This window comes from Oncorhynchus mykiss, chromosome 10 (genome assembly GCF_013265735.2).
Source record: "Oncorhynchus mykiss isolate Arlee chromosome 10, USDA_OmykA_1.1, whole genome shotgun sequence".
In the NCBI taxonomy this organism is placed as follows: Eukaryota; Metazoa; Chordata; class Actinopteri; order Salmoniformes; family Salmonidae; genus Oncorhynchus; species Oncorhynchus mykiss.
This window is the reverse complement of record NC_048574.1, coordinates 50,435,969-50,450,038: the sequence shown is the minus strand read 5'-3', so window position 1 is coordinate 50,450,038 and position 14,070 is coordinate 50,435,969. Positions and strand designations below refer to the sequence as shown.

The 14,070-nt window shown below is 41.8% G+C and overlaps 1 protein-coding gene across 3 annotated transcripts in view; it reads left to right on the top strand.

The window, feature by feature from the left end:
* Window positions 1-7,959: 7,959 nt before the first annotated feature.
* LOC110534217 (G protein pathway suppressor 2) overlaps window positions 7,960-14,070 on the top strand; it is a 41,294-nt gene continuing 35,183 nt past the window's right edge. Inside the window, exons 1-2 of one of the 3 annotated variants that reach the window (XM_036933323.1) lie at window positions 7,960-8,044; window positions 9,818-9,935. In XM_036933323.1, coding sequence (XP_036789218.1) covers window positions 9,842-9,935 — 94 coding nt within the window. In that variant the 5' untranslated portion in view covers window positions 7,960-8,044; window positions 9,818-9,841. Of the gene's footprint in view, window positions 8,045-8,102; window positions 9,003-9,817; window positions 9,936-14,070 lie in introns of those variants that run through there. The other 2 variants (XM_021618937.2, XM_021618938.2) reach the window with 2 other exon arrangements.

Below are 14,070 nucleotides of genomic sequence, written 5' to 3'. Positions count from 1 at the left end.
TATAAACCCTGGATTGCTGATGCTATGTATTGGCACACCCCAGTGGGAGCATGTATGAATTAAGTTAAGAATGTTTTCCCATCAGCCTAATTTGAATAAACATTGTGATTGGCTGATAGCCGTGAGGGTTATCGAATCAGGATCAAATGTTTTGATCTCTTCAAGCTCATTAATGATAGAATGTTCCTATTTCAAGATTGCCAAAAGGCCAGTCTCTTTGGCAAATGGCAGGAATAGAATGGGCTCTGGAGAGCTCTAACCCTGGCAATTAGACTGGTAAAGTCACGAGTACACTCGCAATGGCTGCCTGCCTGTCTTTCAACTAATTCTCTGTGATTATTTAGGTATTTAATAAATAAATAAATAAGCCAATTATTGTATTGCTGATTCAACTTGTTAGCCAGGGTTCGTGAAGATAACCAAGAATTTTACGACGTTCAGATGAGACTGAATAAGGTGACGATTAATAATTGACTGCTATTGATATAAAAGATCTTCAGAGAAAGCCTTGTGAGGTATTGGTCAGTCACATGTGCGAGCCACCGGTAATGATTAATGAAGTATGCTAAATCATGCAAATATAACTTGCCATACATAAGACAACTGCTGGGACTGCCCCAGAGGAGCTTCTGATAGAACTGTGTGGTGTGCAGAGTTTGTTGTAAAATCTCCAGCTTGCTAATAATAAACAGCTGCGGCTCCTGTCCGTACAGCAGGCGATAGGGTGAGTACTCTGGAGGCCTGGATGCTGCTTTTGTGTGCAAAGATAATTACTTTCAGATTATCCTCCCACCATTCCTGGTACCAGTCAAGGGACTTGCCCATGGATATCCCACTGGTCCGTTCATCCAAACCTGGAGTCACCATACATCTACACATTCACATTATATATAACTCACTGTACTATATCAGTGTCTATTTCGAAAAAAGTTGATATTACTGGAGGCCTATGCAAAACAATGCTACAACCATTGCATTATTAACCACTAACATGTAAGCTAACATTGACTGAAACCAACTAGCCTAGAGCTAACCAGCGCTGAGCCAAACTAAATTTGGTTAGCATCAAGCTAGCGAACTGTTAATTAAAAGCTATTTTCGTACAAATATTAACACTAACACATTTTATTGGGAAATCACATATTTACATATATTACCTAAAGTAAACTGAGCATTTGTTCATAGAAAATAAAACAAATTGTATCTAAAACGTTGTTGAAAAAAATTACAGAAAGTTTGGACGCCATCTTAATCCCTTCTCTTACATGTAAACCATTAGCAACCTTGCCAAACTCCATTAGTTACAATGGGGAAAATACCAACCAGTTTTTCACTCATTAAAACTAGAGGCCGACCGATTAATTAGGGCCGATTTCAAGTTTTCATAACAATCGGTAATCAGCATTTTTGGACGCTGATTATGGCCGATTATATTGCAATCCATGAGGAGACTGCGTGGCAGGCTGACCACCTGTTACCCGTGTTCAACAAGGAGCCAAGGTAAGTTGCTAGCTAGCATTAAGCTCATCTTATAAAAAAACAATACATCTTAACATAATCACTAGTTAACTACACATGGTTGATGATATTACTAGTTTAACTAGCTTGTCCTGTGTTGCATATAATCAATGTGGTGCCTGTTAATCTATCATCGAATCACAGCTTACTTCGCCAAACGGGTGATGATTTAACGAAAGTGCATTTGCGAAAAAAGCACCATCGTTGCACCAATGTATCTAACTATAGTCAGGGTATATGCAGCAGTTTGGACCGTCTGGCTCGTTGCGAACTGTGTTAAGACCATTTCTTCCTAACAAAGACCGTAATTAACTTTCCAGAATTTTACATAATTATGACATAACATTGAAGATTGTGCAATGTAACAGCAATATTTAGACTTAAAATACATAACATATTTCACGGAAAGGAGAAACGTTTAGTTTTTGAAATGATTGTTTCTGGATTTGACCATATTAATGATCTAAGGCTCGTATTTCTGTGTGTTTATTATATTAGAATTAAGTCTATGATTTTATATTTGATAGAACAGTCTGACTGAGCGGTGCTAGGCAGCAGCAGGCTCGTAAGCATTTATTCAAACAGCACTTTCTAGCGTTTGCCAGCAGCTCTTCGCAATGCTTGAAGCACAGTGCTGTTTATGACTTCAAGCCTATCAACTCCCGAGATTAGGCTGGCAATACTATAGTGCCTATAAGAACATCCAATAGTCAAAGGTACATGAAATACAAATGGTATAGAGAGAAATAGTCCTATAATAATAATAATAATAACAACCTTTAATAATAACCTATAATAATAACTACAATCTAAAACTTCTTAAAACTTATTCGGTGTAGGAGGCAGTATTCGGAAGTTTGGATGACTGAGGTGTCCAAAGTAAACTACCTGTTACTCAGGCCCAGAAGCTAGGATATGCATATAATTGGTAGCATTGGATAGCCAACACTCTGAAACTGTTAAAATATTGTCTGTGGGTATAACATAACCGATTTGGCAGGCAAAACCCTAGGGCAATCCATCCAGGAATTTTTTTTTGAGGTCATTGGACTTTTCAATGCTTTTCTATGGGAAAGCCAAATAATTAGGACCCAGATTGCAGTTCCTATGCATCCGTCGCTACCGTCCCACCTGCCCCAAAAGAGGAATATTGAAGGCTCATGTTAAAAGGAACCACCAGCTTTCATATGTTCTCATGTTCTGAGCAAAGAACTTTAAACGTTTGCTTTTTTACATGGCACATATTGCACTTTTTACCTTCTTCTCCAAAACTGTGTTTTTGCATTATTTAAAACAAATTGAGCATGTTCATTTATTTGAGACTAAATTGATTTTATTTATGTATTATATTAAGTTAAAATAAGTGTTAATTCAGTATTGTTGTAATTGTCATTATTACAAATATATATTTATATAAGAATCGGCAGATTTATTGGTATCTGCTTTTTTTGGTACTCCAATAATCGGTATCGGCATCTGCTTTGAAAAATCATATTCGGTCAACCGATAATTAAACTCCCTTGAATTGCCTTCAAACATCTCCTAACTTTTGGACTATGCAATTAACCAGGTTACCTCAACATTTTGAGTCATATTTAACTTTTGCACATGATATACCTGAATTAATAGGGTAAAATGATGAGACGGAGAAACGTTTGTTTTCATTAGTCTTCTCCAAGATGGAAGAAGAAATCAACAAGACCCTCACGATCTCAATAACACACTCCTTTGATGCCACAGCTCCCCCTAGCGGCAATAATCATAAGTCGGTTAGGACATCTACTTTGTGCATGACACAAGTCATTTTTCCAACAATTATTTACAGACAGATTATTTCACTGTATCACAATAGCAGTGGGTCAGAAGTTGACTGTGCCTTTAAACGGCTTAGAAAATTCCAGAAAATTAAAAATTATGTTATTATCCGGCTACCCGGATAAAGCACTAAATAAACTTCAGTTAGTGCTAAATACGGCTGCTAGAATCCTGACTAGAACCAAAATATTTGATCATATTACTCCAGTGCTAGCCTCTCTACACTGGCTTCCTGTCAAAGCAAGGGCTGATTTCAAGGTTTTACTGCTAACCTACAAAGCATTACATGGGCTTGCTCCTACCTATCTCTCTGATTTGGTCCTGCCGTACATACCTACACGTACGCTACGGTCACAAGACGCAGGCCTCCTCATTGTCCTTAGAATTTCTAAGCAAACAGCTGGAGGCAGGGCTTTCTCCTATAGAGCTCAATTTTTATGGAACGGTCTGCCTACCCATGTCAGAGACGCAAACTCGGTCTCAACCTTTAAGTCTCTACTGAAGACTCATCTCTTCAGTGGGTCATATGATTTAGTGTAGTCTGGCCCAGGAGTGGGAGGGTGAACGGAAAGGCTCTGGAGCAACGAACCGCCCTTGCTGTCTCTGCCTGGCCGGTTCCCCTCTTTCCACTGGGATTCTCTGCCTCTAACCCTATTACAGGGGCTGAGTCACTGGCTTACTGGGGCTCTCTCATGCCGTCCCTGGAGGGGGTGCGTCACCTGAGTGGGTTGATTCACTGATGTGGTCATCCTGTCTGGGTTGGCGCCCCCCCCCCCCCCCCCCCCCCCCACTGTGGTTGAAGATATCCCTCTAGTGGTGTGGGGGCTGTGCTTTGGCAAAGTGGGTGGGGTTATATCCTTCCTGTTTGGCCCTGTCCGGGGGTGTCCTCGGATGGGGCCACAGTGTCTCCTGACCCCTCCTGTCTCAGCCTCCAGTATTTATGCTGCAGTAGTTTATGTGTCGGGGGGCTAGGGTCAGTTTGTTATATCTGGAGTACTTCTCCTGTCCTATTCGGTGTCCTGTGTGAATCTAAGTGTGCGTTCTCTAATTCTCTCCTCCTCTCTTTCTTTCTCTCTCTCGGAGGACCTGAGCCCTAGGACCATGCCCCAGGAATACCTGACATGATGACTCCTTGCTGTCCCCAGTCCACCTGACCGTGCTGCTGCTCCAGTTTAAACTGTTCTGCCTTATTATTATTCGACCATGCTGGTCATTTATGAACATTTGAACATCTTGGCCATGTTCTGTTATAATCTCCACCCGGCACAGCCAGAAGAGGACTGGCCACCCCACATAGCCTGGTTCCTCTCTAGGTTTCTTCCTAGGTTTTGGCCTTTCTAGGGAGTTTTTCCTAGCCACCGTGCTTCTACACCTGCATTGCTTGCTGTTTGGGGTTTTAGGCTGGGTTTCTGTACAGCACTTTGAGATATCAGCTGATGTACGAAGGGCTATATAAATAAATTTGATTTTGATTTCTGATAGGCTAACTGACATCATTTGAGTCAATTGGATGTGTACCTGTGAATGTATTTCAAGGCCTACCTTCAAACTCAGTGCCTCTGCTTGACATCATGGGAAAAATCAAAAGAATCTGCCAAGACCTACGCATGTCTGGTTCATCCTTGGGAGCAATTTTCAAATGCCTGAAGGTACCACGTTCATCTGTACAAACAATAGTACGCAAGTATAAACACCATGGGACCATGCAGCCGTCATACCGCTCAGGAAGGTGATGCGTTCTGTCTCTTAGAGATGAACGTACTTTGGTGCGAAAAGTGCAGATCATAAATCACCCAGAACAACAGGAAAGGACCTTCTGAAGATGCTGGAGGAAACAGGTACAAAAGTATCTATATCCACAGTAAAACGAGTCCTGTATCGACATAACCTGAAATGCCGCTCAGCAAGGAATAAGCCACTGCTCCAAAACGGCCATAAAAAAGCCAGACTACAGTTTTCAACTGCACATGGGGACAAAGATCATACTTTTTGGAGAAATGTCCTCTGCTCTGATGAAACAGAAATAGAACTGTTTGGCCATATTGACAATTGTTATGTTTGGAGGAAAAAGGGGGAGGCTTGCAAGCCGAAGAACACCATCCCAACCGTGAAGCACGGGGGTGGCAGCATCTTGTTGTGGGGGTGCTTTGCTGCAGGAGGGACTGGTGCACTTCACAAAATAGATGGCATCATGAGGCTGGAAAATTATGTGGATATATTGAAGCAACATCTCAAGACATCAGTCAGGAAGTTAAAGATTGGTCGCAAATGGGTCTTCCAAATTGACAATGACCCCAAGCATACCTCCAAAGTTGTGGCAAAATGGCTTAAGGACAACAAAGTCAAGGTATTGGAGTGGCCATCAAAGTCCTGACCTCAATCCTTTTGAAGATTTGTGGGCAGAACTGAAAAAGCGTGTGCGAGCAAGGATGCCTACAAACCTGACTCAGTTACACCAGCTCTGTCAGGAGGAATGGGCCATAATTCACCCAACTTATTGTGGGAAGCTTGTGGAAGGCTACCCAAAACGTTTGACCCAAGATAAACAATTTAAAGGTATTAAAGGAGCCTCTTGAAGAAGAAGTTACAGGTCTGTGAGAGCCAGAAATCTTGCTTGTTTGAAGGTGACCAAATACTTATTTTCCACCATAATTTGCAAATAAATTCATTAAAAATCCTACAATGTGATTTCCTGATTTTTTTCTCTCATTTTGTCTGTCATAGTTGAAGTGTACCTATGATGAAAATTACAGGCCTCTCATATTTTTAAGTGGGAGAACTTGCACAATTGGTGGCTGACTAAATACTTTTTTGCCCCACTGTATATACTGTATTCTATTCTACTGTGTCTTAATCTATGGCGCTCTGACATTGCTCGTCCAAATATTTATATATTCTTAATTACTTTACTTTAGATTTGTGTGTATTATGTGTATTGTTGTGATATTGTTAGATATTACTGCACTGTTGGAGCTAGAAACACAAGCATTTTGCTACACCCGCAATAACATCTTCTAAACAAGTGTATGTGACCAATACAATTTATTTTAATGTAGGCCTACACTCAGATAAAAAGGTGCTATCTACAAACTAAAAGGATTTTTCCGCTGCCCTAATAGGATAACCCTTTATGGTTCCAGGTAGAACCCCTTCTGTGTCTAGGTAGAACCCTTTTGGGCTCTATTCCACAGAGGGTTCTACATGGAACCAAAAATACTTCTACCTGGAAGAACCAAAAAGTGTTCTCCTTTGATGACAGCCAAAGAACCCTGTTGGAACCCCTTTCTCAAAAGAGTGTACTCAACAAGTTTAGCCTATTAAGTTTACACCATTTCATTCTATACTCACACACCTGCCTGGTATTCAAGATAACCCGCAACATAGCACCACCACCATCGAAGGTTTTTGTCAACCTCTGCTCAGACTTAAATAGCAGTGTTCCAAGAAGCACCACCAAGGGTGACTGTAGTATCACCAAACAGACACAAAGGAGACACAAGAGGGCATCCCACACTCATTTTAGATCCAAAGGGGTCTTTATTTTCATACTGTATGCTCTCACTCTCATCGCTATCTCTTTTGCCATCTCATGTATTTTCTTGGAACTCCATCCACACACACACACACACACACACACACACACACACACACACACACACACACACACACACACACACACACACACACAAACTACAGTCGCATCTTGTTTAAATTTTTCACGTTTTAGGCGTCCAGCTTTGGCCTTGGATGGATCATGCTACAATGAGATGGGCACAGAGGTACTATGTACAGTCCTTTTCAGTGTGGCGGCAAATTAATTGAACAGGAGAATAGGATGTGGTTGCTTGTGGTGGGAGAGCAGTGTGGGTGGTGGGGGAGAACATCCACAGTGATGCTGATTGGTTGCTCTGGCTCATCACTTCTTGACTAAAATAAAAATAGATTTAGAAATGATTTTGACCTTGCCTTAGCTCAACAGCTGAAAAGCTTTCATTAACATACTTCCAGAGATAGCAAGACATTCAGTAGTCACTGAATGAGGTAGCCTACCCATCCCCATTTACAAGTGAATTCATCAATTAAATAAATTATAATATAGCACATTCAATGACATTATTACTGTAGACTATAGGCTACTCCTGTATCTACCTTGTCCAATACCGTAATCATTGAATGAAGTGCGTACCATCCACATTAACTATTTTATTTATCAATTAGATAAATAATACAAGCACATGCCGTTACATTATTGTAGAATATGCTACTCCCGTATTCACACTATATTAGGATACCGTTATGATTTCCTTGGTCTTGTCAGGCATGATTTGAAGGTCTTCGATCGAAGTTGAACGTCGTACCTCGTTCCCTTCTTCAGTGAAAAGTAGTTATGCATCCCCTATTCAATTCAGTTCGAGTGTGAAGGCCTAGTGACAGTGGAAAAATAAACCCATAGCTCCAGCACACAAGGGCATCGTCTTACAATGTAAAATATGTATATATCCTATAGCACCACGTGTGTATATTTTCATTTACAATTTAATTCAAACATGTTTGCCTAGGCTTAATTCTGGCACATATCATCACTCCCCACCCCCCATATGCTTAGGTACCATTGAAGGGAGTGGAGTGTGGAGGTGGGGCAATTTACGATTCCTGGTGTCTGTGACGCTCGCCGTTTGGCGCGACGCAGATCCAGTGTGGTGAAACAGAGGTGACACAGTCTGTTCTTTTGAGCTTTGATTCAGTCTTTACCTGACAATGTAATGTTAGGATATATGAGTTATGCTGTTACAGGAGATTTTAAGGTGTGGGACAGAGGAATGTGTAGTTTCGTCGGGAAAAGTTGTGTCAACTGTAGGGGTGTACATGTTGCTGGGGATCAGAGGTGTCCAGTGCGAGAGAGGCAGGTTGAGGTGGCCAGGGTCAGAGTAGTGCAGAAAATGTTGTATTCTGACGCAGTGAAGAAGGTAGAGGAAGGTGGATCAAGGGTGAGGGATTCTGAGAGGATTCGTGTGAATAGTAGATCTGCGCCAGAATAGATGGATAGGCCAATGAGTTTAGAAAGGCTGGCTTCTTAGCGTTCATAGCAATGGTTGTCAACTGTACTGCTGTGATTTAACGTAAATCACAGAAAATTGATGTTGTGGTGCCATCTGCAGATAAATACTTGAGGATACGAGATTTGACTAAAGAAGTTACACTGACCAAAGAAGAGTTGAGTGGTAGTGTCCCGACCTCTCAGGTCATTGGCCTGGGGTAGGATCAGATGGGGTTAAAGTAGTAAAATAACGTGGTGGGTTTTACTGAGTGTAGGGTTAGTAAGATAATGAAAAAACATTTTGTGTTGAATTTTACCCATTTTGTGTCACAAAGTGTAACGGATTTATACTATAGCTCATTTGGGGGCGGTAACGCAACACATTGGATGCCAACCCCCGTTAAACTCCACCGAAGAAGACGACGACAAAGAAGAAGAAGAATGATTATTTCTGGCTGTAGTTGACGCATGAAGTGTCACATTTCCTCTGCTTTTTTGTTGTTGATTTTGGCAACATTCAGAAACTCGGTAACGTCACACCCAACAGTATCAGCTGAAGTGTTAACGTTGGGCTTTTATATTTTATCTGCAAACCAGACTAACAAAGACATATTTTCTGGCACGGATAAAAGTGCGTTTTGAAAGGATTCCACGCAATATTATTGCAAGACTATTCGCTAGCTAGATATGCGAGGATGTGTCGTTTAACTAGACACAATAAACTGTACATTCTTGATGTTTTTAGATAGCGTTGCTATCTAGCTAACGTTAGCTCGCTATAGAGTCAGACTTCCCGTGTGTGATTTCAAAGTAGTCAGATTGATTTCAAAAAGTCACCAAGTTAACGTTAGCAAGTTAATGCTAAACTGCTAGTGTGAGATTACCATTGTGCAATTCGTCAACAAGCAAGTCGGCGTTAAAAGCTAGCTAGCTAACTTGGCTAGCTATATTAACGATTTATTAGCCAGTTAGTAATACAATTTAGCCTGTAGTTTATTCTTGATTATACTGTTAGTTTGTCGTTATCATTCTTAAATATGGTAGCCTATGTCGAGGATGTGATCATGATTTTGTAATATTACGTACTTATATTGTATAACGTTGCCACAAAACTGTCGAATCACAAAATCATGATCACATTCTCGACATTGGCTACCATATTTAAGTACAGTAGCTAGAATCTGCTGCTGACATTTCAGCTAGTCAGTCATATTGTAGCTGGCCTCAGACATAGCTCGCTTGCTAATTTAATAGATTATTATAGTTTAGATTTACATTTATGGTGTGGTGATTTACTTAGGGAATTTATAACAGCCTGATTGAGTCATGTATTGTGGTTTGATTAATGAAGGACTGTGGTAGGCAATTAGATGTAAACATATGTTAGCAATGTCAGTGATGATTTGTGGGCTCACTTTCTTCCTGTGTCTATCTGTCTGTTCTTAGCTGGCCCCACCAATCCCTACCATTATGCCTGCTCTATTAGAGAGGCCCAAACTGTCCAATGCCATGGCACGCGCCCTGCACAAGCACATCATGCGGGAGCGAGACCGCAAGAGACAAGGTAAGAAAGAACACTCTACCCAATGACACTGGGAGTTTGCAAACTCAAAAAAGTTACTGCCTATGTTTACATGCACACAGTTTTCCGGATAGTGGCTCATATCCCACTTAAGGTCTTAATCGGGATAAGCTGTTTACATTTGATATCCTGAGTATCCCTATTCTCATGAATAAACAGGATATTCCTAACTTAAGTTAATATGGGTTAAATTGAATAGTAACTGTGATATGGACACTGACTGTAGTCCCATAACCTCTCACATGTAACATAGTATAATGTGGCGGGCCGAGCGCAGTGCGCGCTAGCCAAGGTTGCCAGGTGCACGGTGTAGCCTCCGACACATTGGTGCGGCTGGCTTCCGGGTTGGATGCGCGCTGTGTTAAGAAGCAGTACGGCTGGTTGGGTTGTGACATTCAGCCTTCGTCTCTCCCGAGCCCGTACGGGAGTTGTAGCAATGAGACAAGATAGTAGCTACTACAACAATTGGATACCACGAAATTGGGGAGAAAAAGGGGTAAAAAACTGATGCGTTTTGGCTGCATCGGGGAGTACATACATGTCCTCTTTTGAACATCTTTTTCAATCAACCCTAATTTGAAGAGGGAGTAAATCATAAATCATTGGACAACATGATATGCAATACTATACACATAAAAAAGTGAAATACTGTAGATGTGTTATCAAAAATGCATATCAAGGCTAGAAGCATCAGAACCCCTAGAAAGGTAGTTCTAACCTTGAATATGACTGGGCAAAGTGGAATAGGAGAGCCATCTATTTTATAGTACACTAGATAACAGCAACATGGACCACAACAGTTTAAACATAGCTGAGGGCAATATAGCAATGTGAATCTTGTCTGAGGACAAGGAGTGGAGAAATTTGATTTCTTTCTTTCTGCGTCTCTTGATAAAATGTGAATACATGTATAATGTGTTATCTTTGACACTGTTATGCAAGCACACAGTATTTCAACCACATAAAATATGCACCCAAGAGGAGCTGAAGTCTTATCAGAAAAATGTCATTTTCTCAGCTTTTAATTTCCTTAAAACCGGTCAAACTGAGGACACTAGACATTTGGTAAGATGACGCGCAAGAAGAAGGCAGATGTTTTATGTGCCCCCCAGCCGATTGTTTAAAAAAAAAACGTATTTTGTACATAATGTTGCCGCTACAGTCTTGTCTTTTATGACCGAAAATAACTTCTGGACATCAGGACAGCAATTACTCACAACGGACTGGTAGAATCCATTTTTTCCCTTTAACGAGTCTGATGAGGCCGACGCTAAAGGTGTACTTTCTCGGGAACAGACCCAGATCCCCGTAATTTGCGTGAAGAGGAGGCTAAGAAAATTTGTCTGAAGGGCGAGCTGCCTTCTGAGAATTTGTAGATGATTGAAATAAACCCCCACTTCTTTCCATTCTGTTAGCTAACATGCAATCTTTGGACAATAAAATATATGACCTACGCGAAAGATTAAACTACCAATGGGACATTCAAAACTGTAATATCTTATCGATACCAACATACAGCTGTCTGGTTCTACGCTGCACCGGCAGGATAGAACAGCTGTGTCTGGTAAGACAAGGGGCGGAAGACTATGTATTTTTGCAAATAACAGCTGGTGCACGATATCTAAGGAAGTTTTGTGCTATTGCTCGCCTGAGGTAGAGTATCTCATGATAAACTGTAGACCACACGACATACCTAGAGTTTTCATCTGTATTTTTCATAGCTGTTTACATACTACCACAGTCAGAAGCTGGCACTAAGACAGCATTGAATGAGCTGTATTACGCAATAAGCAAACAAGAAAATGCTCAACCAGAGGTGGCGCTTCTAGTAGCTGGGGACTTTCATGCAGGGAAACTTAAATCAGTTTTACCAAATTTCTATCAGAATGTTAAATGTACAACCAGAGGGGAAAAAACCTCTGGACTACCTTTACTCCACACACAAAGACACGTACAAAGCTCTCCCTCGCCTTCCATTTGGCAAATCTGACAATAATTCTATCCTTCTGATTCCTGCTTCCAAGCAAAAATTATAGCAGGAAGCACCGGTGACTAGATCAATAAAAAAGTGGTCAGATTAAGCAGATGCTAAGCTACAGGACTGTTTTGCTAGCACAGACTGGAATATGTTCCGGGATTCCTCTGATGTCATTGAGGAGTACACCATATCAGTCACTGGCTTCATCAATAAGTGCATTGATGACGTCGTCCCCACATTGACCGTACCCCAACAAGAAGCCATGGATTACAGGCAACATCCTCACTGAGCTAAAGGCTAGAGCTGCCGCTTTCAAGGATTGGGACTCTAATCCGCAAGCTTATTAGACATCCCGCTATGCCCTCCAACGAATCATCAAACAGGCAAAGTGTCAATACAGGACTAAGATCGAATCATACTACACTACACTAACTACACTAATCATCTGACACTCGTCGGATGTGACAGGGCTTGCAAACCATTAGACTATAAAGGGAAGTACCACCGAGAGCTGCCCAGTGACACGAGCCTACCAGACGAGCTAAACTACTTCTATGCTCACTTTGAGGCAAATAACACTGAAACGTGCATGAGAGCACCAACTGTTCTGGAAGACTGATCACGCTCACGGCAGCCAATTAGAGAAAGACCTTTTAACAGGTCAACATTCACAAGGCTTTGAAAGGCTGGTCATGGCTCACGTCAACACCATTATCCCAGAAACCCTAGACCCACTCCAATTTGCATACCGCCCCAACAGATCCACAGATGATGCTGTCTCTATTGCGCTCCACACTGCCCTTTCCCACCTGGACAAAAGGAACACTTATGTGAGGATGTTATTAATTGACAATAGCTCAGCGTTCAACAACGTAGTGCCCTCAAAGCTCATCAATATGCTAAGGACCCTGGGACTAAACACCTCCCTCTGCAACTAGATCCTGGACTTCCTGACGGGCCACCCCCAGGTGGTAAGGGTAGGTAACAACACAGGGGCTACTCAGGGGTGCGTGCTCAGTCCTCTCCTGTACTCCCCATTCACTCATGACTACATGGCCAAGCACAACTCCAACACCATCATCAAGTTTGCCGATGACACAACAGTGGTAGGCCTGATCAACGACGATACCGCCTATAGGGAGGAGGTCAGAGACCTGGCCATTTGGTGCAAGAACAACAACCTCTCCCTCAATGTGATCAAGACAAAGGAGATGATTGTGGACTACAGGAAAAATAGGACTGAGCACTCCCCCGTTCTCATCGACGGTGCTGCAGTGGAGCAAGTTGAGAGCTTCAAGTTCCTTGGTGTCCATATCACCAACAAACTAACATGGTCCAAGCACACCAAGACAGTCGTGAAGAGGGCATGACAAAACCTATTCCCCCTCAGAAGACTGAAAAGATTTGGCGTGGGTCCTCAGATCCTCAAAATGTTCCACAACTGCAACATCGAGAGCATTCTGACTGGTTGCACCACTGCCTGGTATGGCAACTGCTCGGCCTCTGACCGCAAGACATGACAGAGAGTAGTGCGATCGGCCCAGTACATCACTGGGGCCAAGCTTCCTGCCATCCAGGACTTCTATACCAGGCGGTGTCAGAGGAAGGCCCTAAAAATTGTCAATGACTCCAGCCACCATAGTCATAGACTATCTGAGCGCCAAGTCTGGGCCCGAGAGGCTTCTAAACCGCCTCTACCCCCAAGCCTTAAGATTCCTGAACACCTAATCAAATGCCCACTCAGACTATTTGATTGCCCTTTTTTTTGCCCTCTTTTACGTCACTGCTGCTCTTTGTTATCATCTTTGCATAGTCACTTTAATAACTCTACCTACATTTACATATTACCTCAACTAACTAACTAACTAGTTGACATTGACTCTGTACCGGTACCCCCTTGTATATAGTCTCGTTATTGTTATTTTACTGCTGCTCTTTAATCACTTGTTACTTTTATTTCTTTATTCTATCCATATTTTTTTTAAACTGCATTGTTGTTCAGGGGCTCGTAAGTAAGCATTTCACTGTAAGGCTTCACCCGTTGTATTCTGCGCATGTGACTAAAATTTGATTCGATTTCACACAGGACAAGTCTTTCAACTGTTTTGGAGTTATTGCGTTTTCTCCCAGGTCCCTAAA